The following is a 21,681-nucleotide window of genomic DNA, read 5'->3' as shown; positions in this document are numbered from 1 at the left end:
ACTCTTGCCTTGCAAGTTCCAGCGGAAGCTGAATTCTAAAGCCCAGAAAACGTCCAAGATAAAGTGCAAACAAAAAAAAGGTTTTTTGACCATTTAGGATAAATTTGGAATTTAAAATCACGTTAACAAGAATAACCCCCTCCAACTGCTGATGTTCACCATTCAATAAAAGTAAAATAGATGTTACTATGCTAGAATTAGCTTTTATCTTATAGTCCATCTTAAAAGAGGATTATCTTATCCACTACTGCTATCATTGAAATAAATCATCATATACCTCGTGTTTCCTATCCTTAGGGAATTAAGTAAAAAATAATAAAATAAAAAAATGTAAATCTCTCCATCACTTCCCTTCTATGAAGTGAAAAAAATCAAGTCAAAATAGATTCCAGCCACTCTGATGTCAATTCATATGCAACAAAAGTTGCAGCGCCAGCTGGTGCAGCTTTTACAGTTGATGGGATTATACCCTTATATAGACCAGCCCAACCCTCCATTTGTAATATTCGTTTCATGGCGTCAAACATATTGCTGTATGCACGATGTTCAACCCGAGCTCCATATCTTGGATGTCTTTGTAGACCTTCAATCTACAGCAAACAAAGAATGATAAGGACACCATTAATCAGCATGAAACATGGACAAATTCACTTGGTTTTGGAGGATTTTTTTTTTTTTTTTCTGTTGTAGGGGTGGGGGGAGGGTTCAGAATTATTGTAAAATCTACCTGAAATCTTTTCTTGACGACATCAAGAGGATGACAAACGAGCTTGGCACATGTTCCTGCTGCCAACCCACACAGGAAAAGCTGAAAACTAGAGGGACTAACTTCTGCAGTAGTATTTGAATATTTACGTTGGTTCCACACCTACAATTATCCCGCATAATATTTGGATATCAGAGAATTGCTCACTATCATTAAAGTAAAGAATTTGTCAGCTCTGTGAACGAGTCCAACTATACATCTTTATATTATATTGCAACTTCAATGAATCAAATTTGCACTGAGATACTTCCATGAATCCTTTTCTCTTTGGCTACTTTCAAATTATATTTAATCTAGCTGAAAAACAGACCTAAGACTATCTAGGTATTGAGGCATGATTAGGGTTGATCGCTCACTCAAATTTACATTTAATACAAAGTGCTGTATTGCCTCTGCTGTCAGCGCAGACTAGTGCAAAAATAGTGACTGGCACATATAGAAGTTGATAAATGTTTGTCTAGAAATCCACAATGGCAAATTATGTAACAGGGAGGATAAAAATTAAAAAGTGACATTGAGACTTAAACATGTTGAAAAAGTGAGACACAGTAACTCTCATAACAAGAACACATCACAACAGAAGAGCATGAAAAACTTATTGATGCATCTTGTGTCATTTTAATTATTCTATGGAAACATATTAGCAACACACTTTAACACATCGGTTAAAATTTACTAAAACTCACAATAACATGCAGGTCCCACTCCTTACAAGACAAGTCTTACGTTATTTCATGAACCTCAACAAATTTCAGCCAAGAGAAAAAGTGTCTTCTATAACCAGTTCACTCAATGAAAATTGCAAAACAAGGGCACAAAACAAGGCATAGTATGCTAAAATAACTGGTAAATGTAATGCACAATATAATAAGACCAACAAGTTCACCTTACAATGGTTTCACAACCAAATGATATCCAATACATGTAGGGAATAATTATGTCAACCAAAAATATACAAGCTAAATAGGACTGAAATTTTACCATGGTCCAACGTTTAAAAGTATCATAGGTGCCAAATTGTAAGCCTGCATATGGTATGATCTCAACTAGTGTTGGTGACAATCCAGCATACAAGCCTTGGAAGCCACGAGCTTGGAGAATATCAACTAATGCTGTCCTCATGTTTGGATAAATCTAAATGATGGGAAAATATTAGGCATAGAATAGTTACAAAATTAACTCAAGAAGCACAGCAGCTTCAAACAATGCACACAATGTTAAAGTTATATTGTCAAGAGCCAGCAGAGGGTGCTTTTCCCCCACAACTCTTCGCAGAGTGAAACAAAAATAAAAAAAAGAACATTTTTCTGAAGTCTTACACTGAACTTGAGGCTAGGGTCATAATCTATATTCTATACAACCATATCAGCTATTAAGATCTAAAATAGAACAACCAATTATTGTACCTCATTAATGCCATTGCAACTAACAGCCCTGCTGTGATGCCCCTATAGACATTTGATCAGCAAATTTTAGGGTTTAACATGGTTTCTAGACCATTAAAGCCATACATGACATGATGATCTGACAAATTTCAATCATTCTGTGTGTTCCCCTCATGATATGATCTGAAATTTATGTGAAATGCCATTAACTAGGCATAAAGGAAGCAAAGGTGAGCACCCCCACCCAAAAATTAGTAAAAAGGAATTGTCAAGAAGCAACTATACAAAAATCTCTCTCCCTTATACAAGTGTCCTTTGGGCTTGCAGCAGGGACATGCAGGGACCCACCAATCTTGTATTTGAATGAAACTTTCTTCTTTTTTAGAAGAATGGGGTAGGCAAGGATTAAATTCCAGACCACTTGGTCATAGTGATTCTCATACCATGTCATGAAGTAACTACACAAAGCTATCAAGTCGAAACACGCAGGTGGATGGTTTTATATCTAACATCTCTAACAAGAATGAACAAAAAAGCACAACATCAACAAAATCTTTCATGCACAAAGGACTGAGAAAAAAGGCAAAAATATATGGGACAGGAGGAGTGTGTTTAAAAAACATTCCAACAATTTCCTTCACTAACTTCCTAACATTAGTATACATTACAGCAATTTACTTCAAAGCTGTCTAGTAACATTGGCCATATTTTATATTGCTTATACCTTCGGTTCACCCTGAGAAGCTAATATGGTTCGGAGAAGATCAAAGGGATATGACCCTACAGTAGCTGCACACCCAGCCAATGCCCCACTCATATAGGATAGATATGGGCTCAAATTAATGTGATTCTCTGCAGCAACAAAAAGTAAAGAATGAAAAATTAAACCTGGAACAGGAATGCTTAAGTAATTAATATCTCTAAAGTGCACATGGACACAGGTTCTGATCTGGCATATAAACAGTGTACACATCATTTAACTACAGACAGCATCCTTTCCTAAAGCACCTTATTAAAATATATTAGAAAACTGTACAAAATCAATTAGTAAAATAAAATTGAAATTCAGAACTATCATGTAATGAGTTTGGACCTACATATTTGAAGTTTTAAACATTTTAACTGATAAGTGATAAAAAAAACCCAACCTAATTCTCAACAAACAAGCTTAGTAGACAGACACCTAGGAGATAAATCATAAATTCAATTTGCTCATCAAGCTAATATGTTAGGTCAATGAATAACAATTGATATGCAAAATACCTGTCTTGGAAGAACCAGAGGCAAAAGACTTCAACTTGTGTAAAACAGTAAATTGTATAGCTGTATATGGCATAACCATGAGCAACGCTGGCACATTACCCCGCCAAAAGCCCTACAATATATCAGATTAAAAAGGGTAATACAGCATTTTCTCCAGGAAACTTCTGCAAGGTGTTTTTAAGAATTCAAGCACACTATCACATATACTAATTTTACCAACAGCCAATTAGTACCTTCTCAAGTCTATATTAGAAACATAGGCAAATTACTAATAGAAGGAAGTAAAGTAGGATGGAAAAATAAAAATATTATAAAGGCTGAGTTATTCACTTATTCTACCTGTATTCCTTCTTCTCTCAATATATCTTTGCTTGCTTGAAGCATGCCTGTATATTTTGAGGGTGTAGACAAGTCCTTGCGTAGTAAAGTCCATGAAGACGTGGGCTCTAGTTGAACCTATCAATGAATGTAAACAACAGTTTATTTCACCTCACCTCTCACCTTGATAATAACGAAGCCAACAATGAAAAGCCATGAACTTGGGTACCCAAAATCTCATGCAAAACATAAGAACATAAAAAACTAAACACAAATCCCAAGTAAAATTATGTCAATAACGGAGAAACACCTTATAAATAAAGTGAACTAACGACCGATCAATCACCAAAAATGAATTATTATTATTATTATTATTATTGAATCTATAATAATAGGCCCTTTGTCAAAAAGCAGAAAATATTACAGATAAAAAGAATGAGTATTTTGCAAAGTAGGATAAATCTCCGTAGAAAGAAATTGATAGAAGGAAAACACGATCGGGTGGGAGAGGACACAAAAAGTTACAAAAAAAAAAAAAGGTAGAAGGAGATGAAAAAACACAAACCTGAAACCTAATCTTAATAACGTCGAGGGGTGACGTAACTGTCCTTGATATAGCGCCGGAAATAGCACCAGCAGAGGAATCAATCAAAGCCCGCTTCAGCTGGCTAGGTTCCTCCCCCATTGCCACTAACACCCCCTTTCCAACTATAACCTGAAACATCACATAATTCACAAATATCATAAACCAAAAACAACAACAATAATGAAGTGATAAGATAAAAGATCAGGGTTTCCATCAAAATTGGTAACTGAAAAGGAAGTACCGGTGAGAGAAGAGGGGCAAGGAGGCAATGGAGAAGGAAACAGACATTAGAGAGAGAGAGAGAGAGAGGTAATTGAATTTGTAGCCGCCTTATTAGATTGAGAAGATTTGGGAGCGGCCACTTTTCCCGTGTCTGAGGCTTTGCAGGAATTTAGCAGAGTCCCAAACAGAGAACAGCTAATATTATATTATCAATAAGAAGAAAAACACGAGATCCTCATTTTCTCTTATTGTTTCAAAAAATTGAACGAGTTTTGATAACATTTATAATTGGACAGATAGATTCCAGGGATGAGATCAAGCCCTGCTTTTATTCTGTCTCCCTCAGTGCGCTTCGTTTCCGTTTATAACCTTACAAATTTCTCATTTCCAAAAGTTTCTCCCAACCATGCTGCTAAATCGATCAATAATCTAGCTTTTCAAATTTTTCCTTTTTAATTATATATGCATATACAAGTAATTTTTTAATATTAAGTTATGCGTATAAAAATATTTAAAACAATATACCTTGAAAGAATTATAATTTTTTAATATTTATTGTGCATTAGTTTAGCACTTGGTTTTCGGCGTTGCTGGTTTAAATCTAATGGCATATGATTCAGTGTAATTCCAATATAAATGTATGTCATTAAAAGAGTGTTTAGGGACTTCTTTGTTTCTTGTTTTAGCTTTAAATATTTAAAAATTGCATTTTAAAATTATTTTTAAGAAGAAAATAGAAATAAAATTTATGTTAACAACTTTATTTTATTTAAAAACTATTTTTAAAATCAGAAAAGTCTCTATTTTTGTTCTAAGATTGACTTGCGCCGTAATATTGTTATACATATTCCACTTAATGTCCAATAAGTAGACTTCTTTGGTTGAGTAAAAGGCAATAGGTTTTTGACAAAATCAAACGATCCCAATGCATCTTTAGGAATAAATACAAAATAAAATAGTTTTAAAATACAAATTTGTATCAACCAAAATATTTATATCTTTGAACAGTTTTTGGCATCTTTGAAAAATAAAGATCCTATGAAACCAGAATGGTAAATCAGCATATTCAAGAAAAGAGGAGTAAAAGAAAATCAAACGGATTGGGACTGATATCAAGGAAAACACACACTAACACCTTTTTTACCCTTGGTATAATATTCTCTTTTTTTATGCTATAAAATAATTCATGTGATATTTTAAAAACTTGAAATAATTAAGTAAATAAATAAAGACTTGTAAGAGAATATGAACCTGTGATGATATATTGGAGAAACAAGAATGATCAGAGACAGGGCAAATACAATCTTTAACGATCTATTGGTAGCATGTGATGATGACTCTTCAAGATTTCACCGATGCCTTTAATTTTTACCCCCAGGTAAGTAGAAGATGACAGAGGGAGCATGAAATTGAGAAAATAGAAGGAAAATTATGTTCATGTTTTAAACACAATTACGAGATAAAATAAAGTGTAGAAAATACATAAGTAACTGATTTACGGCCGACATGGAGAAGAAAGTCAATTTTTTCCAAATAAAAAAGATCATTTTAAGATAAATCAAAAACAAATAATTTTGAATTCAAAATTTGAAACAACCAAATATTTTAAGTCTAAATTAACCTTGTGCGCTTGAAGTGTGTGATATATCAAGTCTCACCTAAGTAACAAATAAAATATTAGATAAGAGAAATGTATTTTAAATTTGTTAAAAGTTTTGATTGGGAATCTCGAAAAGAAGGGAAAAAAAAGTTAATAAAAAAATCTTAAATGAGAAACTTAAACATATAAATTAAAACTTCAGAGAGTTTATAAAAAATGTTTTCAGTCTGAAAATTCACAAAAACTAACTCTTAAATAAAATTAGAAATATTTTAAACAAATGTCTAACAAGTTTGTAACTCCCTAAGATTTTACAAGTCTAAACTAAAATATATATAGATTAAAAAAAATGCGAGTCACAATCAAGATTTCTTTTTAGATCAATGAGTTATTTAAACTTAAACCCATTCAACTTTTTTAATATAATGAGATAAATATAATTATTTAAATTATCAAGACCCAATGGTAAAAAAAATTGCAAGTCACAAATCTCTCTCCCTCGTTTTCATAATACTAATAAAATAAAATAAAATCATTGTCAAGACCCAGTGTTCCTTTCCTCCCCCTCGCTACTCTTTGGATTAAAAATTTTTAACGTGTCTCAGTTATTTTTATTTTTATTTTTAATACATTTAAATATATATTTTATTTTTTATAAATGAAAACACTTTCTCTGTATATATAAGAAAAAATATGTTGTTTATATACATTTTATTGTAGTACTTTATATTTTTTCATCCCATCTTTATACCATACACCATGCATATGCAATTTTTTTAATAAAAAGAAAAGGACAATGTATATATTGCTGGCTCTTAGAGGTCTCGAAGGACGAGACCACTGACAACAACCTCTCTCTCTATAATATTTATATTTAAAATATTTTTATAAATTATATATTAAAAAATTAACGAATATTTTATTCTATTATTTTATTTTTAATATATAAATAAATATCATATTTTAAATAATATACCTACAATTGATTAAATAATATAAAAATATGTATAATAATATCAGTATAATTATGCGTGTGTGAGTAAAATTTCAGTTGGGCTTCCTCTAATACATTATTAGGTAATAAAATTTTGATAGTTTAATTATTCAATTAAATGGTATTATTTTAATAATCACAGATGAAGTTTTAAATAGTTTTAATATTAATATGTATGTTATATTTTTTATTAATTTGTACTTTATTTATATCTTCGTGTAAATGATGTTAGACCTGTTCCAGACTTCCAGTATTGAATCGTTTATAACTTTTGGCCTACATCCTTTCCGGTGTCACTTTAAGGATTTTCAATTTGTAAATATATTTTCATATATTGTCGATAGTGCGTTACTTTTTATTAATTTATTTAAGAAAGGAGATATCTATAAACCTAAAAGAATGATGTGCAAATAAATAACATGAAATAAGGAAATGAAAAATTAAATAATATAAACGTTAGTTATATAATATATGAACATTATTTATGTTATTAAATTTTTCCTCTCTTATTTACTGCACGTGTAAATTAGTTTTTTTCCTTTGGCGTTATAAATTATTATTGTTGTTCATCTTTGCTTTTGACTCGTAGGTAATTTTATTTACACTTAACACCGCAAAATTATAAAATATCCTTTTTACTCTAAAATTGTCAAATGTCTATTTTTTTGTCTTTATTATCATTTTAAATATTAAAATGACTGTCATTTAATAATATTGAAGACTAAAATAATTGTTATTTACTAATTTTAACTCCAAGAGTCATGAATTAATTCAGGAATATAAATATATATATATATATATATATACTGTTTAGTAAATAGTTTATTTAATAAAATTAATTATGAAGCTATACAAATAGATTAAAAAATATATTAACAAATCACCCAAAATAAATTTATTAAAATAAGGTTTTTTCTTACAGATGTATCATAACCCATTGACTGAATTATAAGAAGATATGCTTTTAAAGTTAAACTAACATCGTTAAATTTAAATTCATGTTAAATATATATATATATTTTATTGTTAATTTGTTTTCTTTTCAGTAAATTGACCCGGCATCAATAGACACTATTTCTCACATACCAAATTTTGAAAGAGAGGGAAAAAAAAAGAGTTTCTTTAGAGTCTAAAAAGTAATGGTTATCTTCGTGTGAATCATATTAAAAGAAGTGTATGATTGTTGGTTATCTAGTCACACACAAAACTTTGTCGAAATATTTGTTTTTTATTTTCAAAAGTTTAATTAAAAATAAAAAGACAGACATGTAAGAACATGATAAAGAATAGTTGTAATTACACTTATAAAAAATTTAATTTATGAATAAAGACAATGTTAGATATTTTTATATTTTAAAGATATTAAAATATCTTATAATTTTATTTAATATTTTGAATAAAATATATAAAAAATAAAATTATATTATAAAAGATATAACATCACTCAAATGATAATATCTATGACCATGCATTAATACCATACCATGTCAACAGACGTTTTCTTTGCTCCGGAACGTCAAGAAAAAGAAACATCCATTTATTGATTCCAAAATGTAAAGTTGAGGCACTAAAGTGCAGGCCCATGAACATCGTAGAAGTAATGACAAAAAAAAAAGGTATTTTAAATTGAAAGGAGTGAATTAAAGATTATATTAGCGTTAAATTTAATTGCCTTAAAAAAGTTAAATTTAATAGATATTTCAAAAATTAAAATAAGCAATATTTTTATCTATCAAATTAAGTCTGAATCTAATTATTATAATTATCAACAAAATTTTATAATTGTAAATTTAAATAATATCATGCTTTAATTTTATCTATATTAACATATATATTCATTATTATTTAAATTAAATTAATATAAAATATTTTTAATTTAATTAAAATATTTTATTACAATAGTTTATAATTAAAATTCAAGTATCCTTAAATATCCTTCAATTAAGTTATATACTACATTTTTAATCAATGTTTCTTTTATTGATCTATAATTGAAATGTGCCTAATTTAAACTTTGAAGACTTTGCCGGAATCCATCTATCATCGGACTTAATAATCCGAAAAAACTTTTTCACGATAACGAAGCACTTTTCATGTAATGAGTAAATATACTGTCACTTCAAAATATTCATTATTATTTTTTAAAATAATATTTATTTAAGATACTTTTTATTTGTTATTAAATTCATAATAAAATATTTAAATAACAATATAATAAATACTCCCTCAATACATCTCTCTCTCTCTCTCTCTGTGTATATATATATATATATATTATTTTTATTTTTTTTTGTTTCATATAAAGTACATTCATCAATAGGGTTATATACAAAGAGGATGCACACTATTCCATGAAAAAGGTCATTTTATATGAAATGAGAAAAGTAAACGTCCATCATACAAATTATATATAAACTATTAAGATTTTTTTTTTAAGTTGCATAATTACCTTAAAAAAAGTCCTATGACATTTTAAAAATCACACAATTGACATATTTTAATCTTAATAAATCATAATAAAATATAATAATATATATTTTTTTCCTTTAACTACTCATTTACGTAAAATCGAAGTATTGGATACAATTCATAGTTGTGGAAAGATCATGCTCGAAACATAATTATGAGCCCATAATTTTTAAATTGATAAAACTAAGGATAAATGAAGGTGATAAAGCTAATTATTTCCCAAAATAATAAAGAAAAAGTAGTGAATATTATCTAACAAGACCATGCTCGAAACATAATTATGAAATTGTTTGCGGTTCCTCATCTAATATGCATTTTTTACTTTGAACTTTCCTTTGCCTCATAAAAAGTATTTGACAAAACATTTTTTTAATAAATAAAATATTATATGTTACAAACCTTAATGTACAATTAATATTGATTTCAGAATCGTAAAATATTCCAATTCTCTACATGGGTAATATTTTTATATTACAAAATATTTTAAAAATTTACAAGCAATTTTATTTATCATGCCACAAACACAAACCTAGAAATGGTGGATATAGAGTTTGGGATAGTGGTCTGAATTAAATTCTAGTGGTTACAGTAGAGGTGCAGTTGGGTAAAGAATTGACAACTATTTTACCTGTGCCCGTGGGTATAAAAATTGAACAACACAAATTTGGAAAAGGTTATAGTTACTTATTTTGTTTCTTTACATGCATGTACTGTTTCTATTTGTTGTCTCTTGTGCTCATTTTTTATCAACTTCAAGCAATGTTATCATGATTATCAATCAGTATATTCTTTGTCCGTAAAAGTAAAAAAATAAAAATTGTCATAATAATTATAAAACAAATAAAGAAGAAGAGACTAAACTTCAATTGGCAAAATATAGTGAAAAAGACTTGAGTAATAGCAAAGGTGAACAATGCATTCACAATAAGATTGATAGTTTGTTAATCTTTAAGATAACATATTTCATATCAAATATCATGATAGACTTCATAACTAAGCATAAGAAGCAACATATACACAAATAAAAAATAAAAAAAGATTAACTAAATAACTCTTCACCTTTGAGTCTAAAATTTATAGCAATCATAACTCTAACTGTAATCTATAAGAAAAATGTCATAAATTTTAGGTTAATCATTCTTATATTAATATATTTAATCACAAATGCATGATAGTTTTAAAAATTTTAATTTGATATGTATTTTTTTACCTGAGAAATTAACATTTGAATTCCACCTTTAAGAAATTATATTTTTTTGTCTAAATTTGTCAATGATAAAAATGGAAACAAATGTGACAATTGTATTAACACCATTAATAATAAATGCATACACAAAAGAAGCATTATTACCAAAGCCAAAAGTCTTGAGAAGAATAGGTGCATAAACATGACATTAATGCAAGTGAGTTGTTGGAAAAATAAAATGAAGGAACAAAAATTGATTTGAGGTCTATATTTTAGCTTTAAAATATTATTTCATGGATTGTCCACCATTTTAGTTGCCACGTTAGCATCCACGAGTTCTTAGTATTCTTCATCAGTATTATTAGTGTCACAAATTTTTTTGTAATATGGTCTTAACATTTTTATGTAGGCTTTTTTTAATTATAAAGTTAGGTATGTCATTTAAGAAAATAAATTTTATAAGCAGTATGATTATCGGAACAGCTCTATTATCTAAGGAAATTATCCATTTTATTTTTGTGCTTAAAAATTGCAAAATTCATAAAATTTGCAAATAAGATGGCAATTGAGTGCTTATTTTAACCTTTTTAAAAATTTACGTGCCTTAATATTATCAAAAGTTTTAAATATAAAGATATATAAATAATTTTTTATTACATATCTAACATTTATTCCCTTATGGTTGAGTCCAAGGTAGTTTGATAAAATTTTATATAATCAATAATAACGTTAGTAAAACATTTTTTAATATTATTTTATTGATTAAAATTTATAAAAATACAAATAAAATTTATTAAATTAGAACTGTAAAATATTAAATTAATAATAAAAATTATATTTTTAATGTTTTTAATAAAATTTAATTTATATATATATATATATATATATATATAAAATATGAGTATCAGATGCTCTAAAACGATAAATTTTTAAAATAATAATAAATAAATAAATATCAATTATTCTGTATAGTATTAAAATAATAATAATAAATATAAATATTAAATATTATATATTATATGATAATAATATATTAAAATAATATTAAAAATTTATTATTATTTTATTTTATTTAATATATATAATTTTGATATATGTCAATTTTTAGTGTTGTATTAGAGATAGATAATTTATTAAAATAATAATAAAAATTTATTATCGTTTATATATCAATGATATTACTGTTAAATTGAAAAGAAAAAATACTAAACAAAAAATTAATTTTAAAATATATCTATCTTAAAAAATTATTTTTAAAAGATATTATTTAAGTAAAAAAAAAGCCATAAAACTTAAACAGGAATCACACTGTCGATCACATTACATCATATTTAAAAATTTTATAATTAAAAAAAAAAAACAAGCATATGGTTACGTGATGATTCCATTTCAGAGCATAAAGCATAGAAGAAGTTACGTTCTTATTGGGACATGCTAAATGCGGTCAAATATGCTTCCAGTTAAGAGGCCAGTGCCGCCTTTCTTAGTGTCCTTTGTTGTCAATGCAAGTCTGACATGGCTCCCAATAACCTTTTTTTTCTCAATGTTCCAATTACTTTCAACTAACCTTTTCAATATGCCTCATTCTTTTAAGTTCAAAATCTCTCTTACATGTTTTTAATATCTCTTTAAAGATATATAATGTATACCAAATTTTTTTTCAAAAAATTCATCAATATATATATATAAAATAAAAAAAATATACAATAAATTATTTTATTGCAAAGTATAAAATTTAATATATCAATTAATATAATTTTTTTAGTAAAAATACTATTTATTAATTTTATTTAAACTCAAACTAACATGAATTAACAAACTAGGTGGTATATAAATGAGTGAATTTTTAAACTATTAAATGTATTTAAAAAATATAAATAGTTTAAAATTTTAACCTGTAGCTTAATTATAATATATTTATTTTTTAATATTTCATAAAAATTTATAAATTTATTTTTTAAATTTTCAAAATTTCTTAGTTTATTCCTTCATAACTTGTAATCTTTTTTCAAGCTGCATCACTTTTGTGTATCTTCTATTTAGATATTAATTATAAAAATTATATACATATATATATATTTATGTAATTTTAACTTATAATAAAATATTTTTTAAATTAATAGATTGTTGAATATCATTTTATAAACCATATTTGTATGAAGTGAATAATTTTTAAAATTAAAATCTCTCACAATTTTAATTTATTATAAAAATAAACTTTCATATTAATAAATTTTAATATCATTTTAAATATTTTTTACGTCTTCCTTGCACACTAGTTGCATTTATATCGAATAATTCTTACAATTTTTATTTAAGTTATTTTTCTCAAACTTAAAAGAAAATTGAATAGAAAAAAATAAGTCAAGAAATTTAGTTCATTTAAATTAAATAATTATGACTTAAGTAAAATTAACTGAACTTAAATTAAAAATAATAGTTTAAGAGAATATTAATAAAATTTATATCTTCATTGCGGTATAAAATTAGTTTAAATAAATATAATATAACTTAAGTGAAAAATATAAAGAATAATTTTTTATATTTTTTAACATTTAATTATGTCTTTTTAATTATTATTTTTATTTTTATTTAACCAGATTATTCATTTTAAAAAATATTGGATGAGTTACATAATATTTATAAATTTTATTAATTTTATTTATAAAAATTATTATTGAAATCATAATAATGCAAAGATAATAAAGTTATTTAAATTTAGAAAACATATTAACACAGTAATATGTTATTTAAGAAGAAAAATAAAGAAGAATTGAACAAAGTTTTTACTATATTATTTTAAAATAATATTACTTAATTTCATTTGATTTATTATTTTGAATATCTTTTTTAAATTTTTATTATTTAAATTTTAATCATTAAATTTATCTAACTTTAAAAATAAAGATAAAAAAATAAAATTGAGAGGATAAAATTAAATTTCATGTGAATAAAAAAAATTACCTTCATAATTATTATGATAAATATCTAATATTTAAAAAATTTTAATATATAAAACTTCTTAAAAATTAAATTATAAATATTATAACTTTAAAGGTTATTTTATTGACTCACATTAATTATCAATTTTTATTTGTATTTAGATATATATCAAAAGATAGAAAGTTTTAAATTTTTTTCAATTTTTGTTTGTCGTGAGGTATTTTTTTAGCTGAAATGTGAATAGTCCATGTTCCACCATGAGGTGCCGCGTACATCCCGCGTTGGTTTTGCGGATGAAGATGCGCGTGGTGGAATAATACATGCACATGACACGTAACTTGGCGAAGTGCATTACATGCTCTTACGAAAATATCATTAGAATGGAAAGTTACCCTTCCAAGCTAGTTGGAGCTACATAATTTTTACAACAATCTTTCGTGAAATTTTAAACTTTTAATCACAATAAAAGACATCGGGGTTAATTAAATTACCAAAGTAGTAATTAAAATTGAAAACAATCAATTCCAACATAAAAAAAAAAACCACACTTGTTTTTGTTTTCTATTTCTACATTTATTATATTTTAGTTAAACATTATAATAATTAAGCATGGATCCATTTATGTATATAAATATCATTGAATGTATATTATTATTTAATGTTATATTTATTCAATGTATAACATATTTAATTTTATAATACAACCAAAAATTAACAGTCTAATTAAATATTGTATTCATTAATTATAATATTTTTCTTCTACGAATATATTTTAATATTAATAAAAATGATTAAAAACAAGTTATCAGTAAACAAAAAAATATATTACAGATTTAATATCCCAAATATAAACAAAAAACAGTATTAATAATTTGACTTTTATTGTATAAAATAAATATATTTTATAAATATACTTATGATAAAATAAAGCTACAGCATTTGACAATTATTTGACCTTATCCTCAGTAAGACAAATATTTTTCTTACAAACTTAACCATATTTATCTAAACAAGATAAAATTAATAGACAATATCTGTGTTAACGATGAAAATATGGATGATAAAATGAAAAAAGTAATATTATAATGTGGATAAAATACTAAGGTAATATAAATGAAAACAAAATGATGTAATCAGCCAAATTATTTATAATACATATGTAAAATTAAATAATTTTTTTTCCTTTTCAGAAAAAATTCTATCCAATTAATATTTGTATTTATTTATTTTTAAATGTAATTTTTGTTTAAAAAGATAAAGAAACCCAAGTTTAAAAAATATTACATAAATACCCTCAAATCAAGTGCCAAAAATAAAAATACTCCAACACTACCTTGTTTTGAAAAATGTTAATTACAGTGAAAATACTTAAAAATTAAAAAAATACTTTTTTTTTGCTGCAAAAAATAAAAATAAAAATCTTGGCCTAATATGAGGACATATAAAATGATATACATGATCATACAAGATAAGTTATTTGTAAGATATTAATATGCTTTTAAGTAAATTGCACCTCTAAAGAATACGAATATTTCCCATACAAAATTTGGATACTAAGACATTGTAACATAAATTTTTTTATCACGGGGTGAAATATTAAGAATTTAATAAAGTACAATAATACAAAATTTTCTGAATATAATATTTAATTATAATATTTGCGTGCTGAACTAAGCTGTAATAAAACTAATTATGGTTACAATATTAATCAAATGAACCACAGTAATGTCAACAACATTAATTAATGCAACAATGATTATATTGTGTTAATTATGGTAATATGTGTAATTAACAATAAAGCAATTATTTTAAAATACAAATCTAAAATCACGCTAAAAGTATTTATAATAAATTTGAATTTAACACAAATTGAATTATTAACACGCCAATTATATCTGGCAATAAAGTATCTGTAAACAAAAAATTAAATTAACCAAAGAAAAAAAAAAAGGAACCGCCTTTCCTTAATGGAGTATATCACGAAAAGAAAACGATAACTGTCAACTTGAAATATATGGTAACGGCGAAGTTACGCGTCCAGAAATAAGAGCACCCACCTGGAACATTCCTAAATTTCATCTTTTTCCTATAATTTCTCAAAGTTATATATATTCATTCATTCAATTTTCATAGACACATAATCATCAAGATTTAACCCCAAACCAAACCCAACAAAAAATCTCTCTCTCTCTCTCTCTCATGGAATTCAGAACCCTTGAACTCAACATCATATCCGCAAAGGACCTCAAAGTTGTTAATCTCTTCTCCAAGATGGACGTATACGCCGTCGTTTCACTCGCCGGGGACTCCCTTCACCCTCAAACTGCCAGGACCCACGTCCACAAAGACGGTGGCTCCAACCCTACGTGGAACTTTCCGGTGAAATTCTCCGTCAACGAATCGCTGGTGCAGCAGAACCGTTTATTCCTCGAGGTCAAGCTCATCTCCGACCGTACCCTCGCCGGCGACACCCTCATCGGCACCGTTCACGTCCCCCTTAGGGAAATTATCGACAACGCCGGGGACGGGGGTTCATTCCGGCAAGTCAATTACCAGGTGAGGACTCCATCCGGAAAATCCAAGGGTTCCTTAAATTTCTCCTATAAATTGGGCGAACGCCTTGCCGCTCCAGCGACCAAGGCGGCGCCGGAGCCGGTGATGGCTTATCCTCCTCCGGCGACGGCCGCAGGGTCTAGTTCGGCGCAGTATGGAGCGCCGTACCCTCCGCCGCCGCAGCAGCACCAATATCCGGCTGGATATGGGTATCCGCCGCCACCGCCGCCTTACGGTGGATACCCACCGGCTCAATCGGGTTACGGCTATCCGCCGCAAGCGGGTTATGGGTATCCACAGGCTCAGAAACCGAAGAAGAATAAGTTTGGAATGGGGTTGGGGGCTGGGTTGCTTGGTGGTGCCTTGGGTGGCATGTTGATCGGAGACATGGTATCTGATGCTGATACTTATGATGCTGGCTATGATGCTGGTTTTGATGATGCTGGTGGATTTGATTTTTAATTTTTATTTTATTTTGTTGTTGCTTTTTTGGGCTGTGAAATGATGTTTTAAGAGGTTGGGCTTTAGTATTTGTCGAAGTTATCTAATTACCTGGCTGTATAATTTTTTTTTTTCTGGGATAAATTATATAACGTGTAGGCTTTAGAATATATTCCGTTTTTAAGGGTGTGTGTGTTTATACGATGAACGATGATGATTAAATTGTGTGGCCATTTATTCTTTTGTTCAATTGATCTGGTGATAGGTTTGATAATAAATATGATGGTTAAGTTGATCTGATGATAGAAACAATGCCATTGCAATTACTGGTTTTCTACTTGTATCGGTTCCTGAATTGCATCATTTTTATATTCGGGCAAAAACATTTTTGTAAATAATTTTTTTATTTAAATTAATAACATTTGATTTGTATATGATTTTATATATAATTAGTTTTATTTTTTGGATATATTCATTTAAAAATATATCATAAATAAAAAATACAATTCTAAAGGTATTTCTTCAAGTGGTACAAAAATCTTTTTTCTTTTTTTCTTTTAAATTCTCTAAACAAGAAGCTATAGATTTGACAAAAACATATTGGGGTAAAAATAGATTTACTCTCACTAGTCTTTTTTAGACTTCTACAAAACATTTCAGCAAAGAAGTAGTAGGTATATAGTTTTATTTTAATTCCTCTTTAACTACTGTGATCATATCACTTATCTCTCTTTAATTTCTCTTGCATGTAAAAGACATTATAGAAAAATTACGAATAAAGTACAATTATTCTGTCTTTTTCTTTTGGTATAATAAAAAATATTCTGCCTTTTTTTTTAATTATTATTGTATGCATGGAATATATAAGGTAGAATAAAGTAGTGGGAGAATCCCTTGATATCTCGAATTAAAAATGTAGAGAATGAGGGAATGATTATCCCACTGTAGTGTTAAGTTGGCTCCCGGTTCGGTAAACACTCATAAGAGACTAAACATATTAACCCACCAACACAAAACCTTTGATTCGAATCAAAGCCATATCCATTACAATAGATGGGGAATATTACCATTAGAAATTCGTTATTAGAGAAGTTCAATTCTCAACTCTGAATGGGACATTGGAATTAGAGAGAAGACACAGTGATAACTGTGTGATGAAGTATGTCTGTTATTGCTGAAATATTTATAGACAAGCCCAAAGTATTGTCAATGCCAACTTCATTGAGTCACAAAACTTTTTCTCTCGCAAGTGTTGCATAATCCGATAATAAAGGTAATCAAGGTTGATGGTGTTTCTACTTCCACAGCCACTACCAATAGATTTGGCTGCAGGCCACTACTGACAAGAACCTTACCTTTCTAACGTTGTTTAGTTTAAGAAAGAATTTAAAAGAATTAGCGGAAAGCAAACATAAAATTATAGTCTTTCATCTTATATTTAGAATTGACTATATGTCATAAACATGCAATCAAACGAGTTCTAAAAATGATGCTGAAGAGGATAAAAGAGAAATAAAGAAGAGATATTTTATGTAAGGGCAAGGGATAAATTCTTAACCTACACAATTTTGGAATGTCGTTGTTTCTTTCTACAAAGTTTAAACATCTCTATCAAATTTAAAGCTAAACAATTATTGAAGGATGCAACCAATTAAATTAAATTGGTAGCCATTTGGCAATATGCCATCATGGTGACACCATTCTCGAATTTTTTTAAAGAGTAATAACACGTTTTTTTTTAATTCTAAATTATTAATTAATTTTTTATAAAATTATAAAAAACTAGGCAAATATAATTTTATAACTAATAATATTTATTTTAAAAGAGTATATCAAAAAATGTTAATATTGCTCATATATTAACCTACGAGAAGTACATTTATTGCGCATCCGGGGAATCGAACCCCGGTCAGTACCGTGGGAGGGTACTATGATACCACTACACCAGATGCGCTTGTCATTGCACTGACTCGTAATATATTATAATACTGTGAAAAAATAATAATCTATAGGCACTTTTTCCCCTCCATTCGTCCTTTTTTCATTTCTTGCACAAAATATTCTCGCCATTTTTTTCTTTCTGGTTTGAAACATCATGATACCTACGCCCAAATCTATAATTTTTTCCTATAGTGTTACAGAGAATAAGTTCATATATACAACTGTATTTGTATATTAATGCTTTGGTTTTGCATTATAATACATATAAATTTATCTTACTTTAATGTTACTGTTCTAATTTTTGTGTTATATTTATATTTACAAAATTTTTAATATGTTTTCAAACGAAGATATTATGTGCCCATAGTTTCTTTAAAATAGAAAAAACAGAAGAAAAAAGACCTAACTGGTTAATTGTTTAAACATATAAATTAGTAATGATTTTTTTTAAAGAACATATGGGTACCAAATAAATGTTAAATTCATTACTAACTAATGAATTGTTTTATTTAATTTAAACTACAAATTATTTTATTTCTCAATACATTGAAAACCTTAAAGTCTATTTCTTTAAGTTTAAGAATTAAGTTTAGGATACTAATTTTACTTCTCCTAAAATAAATGCTAATTTGGTGTTTCCTAAGTTAAATTATTCTTATTCAACTCTTAAAATTATGTTCAAACTATCAAATATTTACATTTGTTTGACTGGATTTTTTTATTTATTTATAAAAACATTATTCATTAAAAATTTTACATTCTTATAATATTCCTAATAACAAAATAATTAATTAACTTAACTAGTGTGAGAAATAAATATAAAATTTTACTTAAGATTTATATATAAAAAAAGAATTTAAAAGCGTGTAAAAAATTATAGAAATTTTATGAAAAATAAAATTATTTATTCAATTACAATTATTGGCTGTAAATTTTATTCTAATATTAATTATAATTATAAATTTTAAACAATTGCTAAAAAATTTAAATATATTTTAATTACTTTTCAAAGTTTAAACAAAATATAGTATTAGTGTTTGAAAAAATAAAAGTATGATGTCATTAAAATAAAAGAGCTAAGACAAATAGATAAGCTATAATCCATAGTCTCTTTAGAGTCCCCTTACCCATGAGTGCATTAAAGATAATCTTTAATTCAGGATGATTATAGTTAGATCTATTGAAATAAATTACCTAATTCAATCATAGTTTATTTGAGCCACAAATATAAAATTAATTTAAACTTAAATTTTAAAGCTTAAGTTCTAATCGAGTCAATATATTTTGTGAATTATATTTCTAACATATTACGGCTGCAATAATTTGAATTTCACCGCTAATTACAAAATAAGGTACATTAATAATACAACAACAATAAAATTTTATCTTATTAAATAAAGTCAATTACATAAATTTCATAATATTATTAAACTCAATTAAAATAATATCTATTATTAATATTTTTAAATAAATTTGTTACTTGTATTTTTTAATATTTAGGGTTTTTTGGTTGGACATATATATAATCTTTATTTTTAACGACATATATACATATGTATGATTTACCGTTTTTTGGTCGTGATATATCTCTACCTTAATCAAAGACTTGGCAATGCGGGCTTTAGTAGACAACAATATTCAGGTATGGCCTTTATAGAATGGCCCAAACTAGACTGATCACTTTTTATATACAGTGCTTCCTTAACCCAATAAGGAACTAGGTTTAGGTAGGATTCTAGGCCCAAGAAAAACACCAAAAAAGAAAGGTTTAGTTGGAACATTGCTCGACTCATATCAACTAGATATCATAAAAAATTAGTTTTATATTATAATTGGGTCATACTCTCATACTGTCCTAAATATATTATTTATATTTCATTAAAATTTATTTAAAATAAAATTATGCTTGAACCTTATTAAGTATTAAGTAAAATTCACAGTATTTAACAATAATTTTTAATTAATAATAAAATGCATATTTTAGGAAGTTTGATGAAAAGTATATTATGATTATTATTACATTAGAATAAAACTATATTATCAAAGAAAATAAATAAAATAAAATAATAAAAATCAGAAATAATAATATATGGAATAATTCTACGAAGTCAATAATATTTTATTTATTGTTATTATCCACATAACTTAATAAGGAAGTATTAAACAAAAATATAGCAAAATTTTTTTATTAATTTTTTATCCAATATTCTTTCATTATCTACATAAGATAATATTTTTCTTTTTTATCATTTTATCTTCAAGCAATATGATATGAATTCTTATTTTATTGTACGTCACACGTCAATGTTAATCTTAAACGTGAGCGAAAAGAAAATTAAAAAAATAAAATTTTAATACATTAATTTATTTAAAAATTTATATATTAATTAAAAAAATTAAAATATACAATGGCATAGAATATTTTTTTATCTTTAAAAATTTATTCAATAACATTTGAAGAGTAAAAGTGTATTCAGATAAATGTTAATAAGAGAACAAAATATCATTTATTAGAATTTAGAAAATAAAAAGGTGGGCACACATGGACAAAATGTCAAGATATTTGATGGGTCCTCTAAAGTTAGGTGAAATATTCTGTCTCTTTTAGGTAATTATGCAACTTTTAAACAAAGTAATTTTTTTATCTAATAAATATCTGTAAATGACAATAAATTTATCTACATTGGCTCAACATGTTCTCACACATCTTTAGATAAATACACCACAATTTTTTTTTTATTTATTCCGGTAAATACCTAATATTCGTCTCCGTTCTGTGCCATTTCACAATTCACAAGCTTACTCGTATATTATTAATACGTTAATAAAAAATATTAATATTTGATGATAAGTAACTAATAATAACAATATTTTAATAAAAAAATTATTATATTTTTATAATTTTAATATAATAAATATATCTTTTTAAATAAATTTGTATATATAAATATTTAAACTAAGTCTTAAGATGAAATTAAACATTAATTAATTATAATATAACGAATAAAGTTTTA

The 21,681-nt window shown here is 26.6% G+C and overlaps 2 protein-coding genes and 1 non-coding gene across 4 annotated transcripts; 1 reads left to right on the top strand and 2 right to left on the bottom strand.

Annotated features, from left to right (window-relative positions):
* Nucleotides 1-68: 68 nt before the first annotated feature.
* Nucleotides 69-4,919, bottom strand: LOC113852395 (mitochondrial thiamine diphosphate carrier 2-like). Of its 2 annotated transcripts, XM_027482619.1 has the most exons (8): nucleotides 4,560-4,919; nucleotides 4,298-4,447; nucleotides 3,754-3,870; nucleotides 3,415-3,526; nucleotides 2,876-3,003; nucleotides 1,748-1,900; nucleotides 728-868; nucleotides 69-590 (listed from the first exon to the last, which is right to left on the bottom strand). In XM_027482619.1, exons 2-8 carry the CDS (start codon nucleotides 4,415-4,417, stop codon nucleotides 372-374), a joined length of 990 nt encoding a protein of 329 aa, XP_027338420.1. In that variant the 5' UTR covers nucleotides 4,418-4,447; nucleotides 4,560-4,919; the 3' UTR covers nucleotides 69-371. The 2 variants fall into 2 exon arrangements, with proteins under 2 accessions (XP_027338420.1, XP_027338421.1); XM_027482620.1 differs by having other exon boundaries at nucleotides 4,298-4,919.
* Nucleotides 4,920-15,869: 10,950 nt separating this feature from the next.
* On the top strand, nucleotides 15,870-17,724 carry LOC113852393 (protein SRC2-like). The gene has a single exon (XM_027482616.1). The coding sequence runs from the start codon at nucleotides 15,932-15,934 to the stop codon at nucleotides 16,745-16,747; it is 816 nt and encodes a 271-aa protein (XP_027338417.1). The 5' UTR covers nucleotides 15,870-15,931; the 3' UTR covers nucleotides 16,748-17,724.
* Nucleotides 17,725-18,609: 885 nt separating this feature from the next.
* On the bottom strand, nucleotides 18,610-18,680 carry TRNAG-CCC. The gene has a single exon. It is a non-coding gene; the product is annotated as a tRNA-Gly (tRNA).
* Between the last annotated feature and the right edge of the window lie 3,001 nt (nucleotides 18,681-21,681).

The sequence above is a fragment of the Abrus precatorius genome, unplaced genomic scaffold (assembly GCF_003935025.1).
Source record: "Abrus precatorius isolate BTA unplaced genomic scaffold, Abrus_2018 Scaffold10, whole genome shotgun sequence".
Classification (NCBI taxonomy): Eukaryota; Viridiplantae; Streptophyta; class Magnoliopsida; order Fabales; family Fabaceae; genus Abrus; species Abrus precatorius.
Note: the sequence above shows the minus strand (reverse complement) of the source record. Positions and strands in the feature narration are given on the sequence as shown.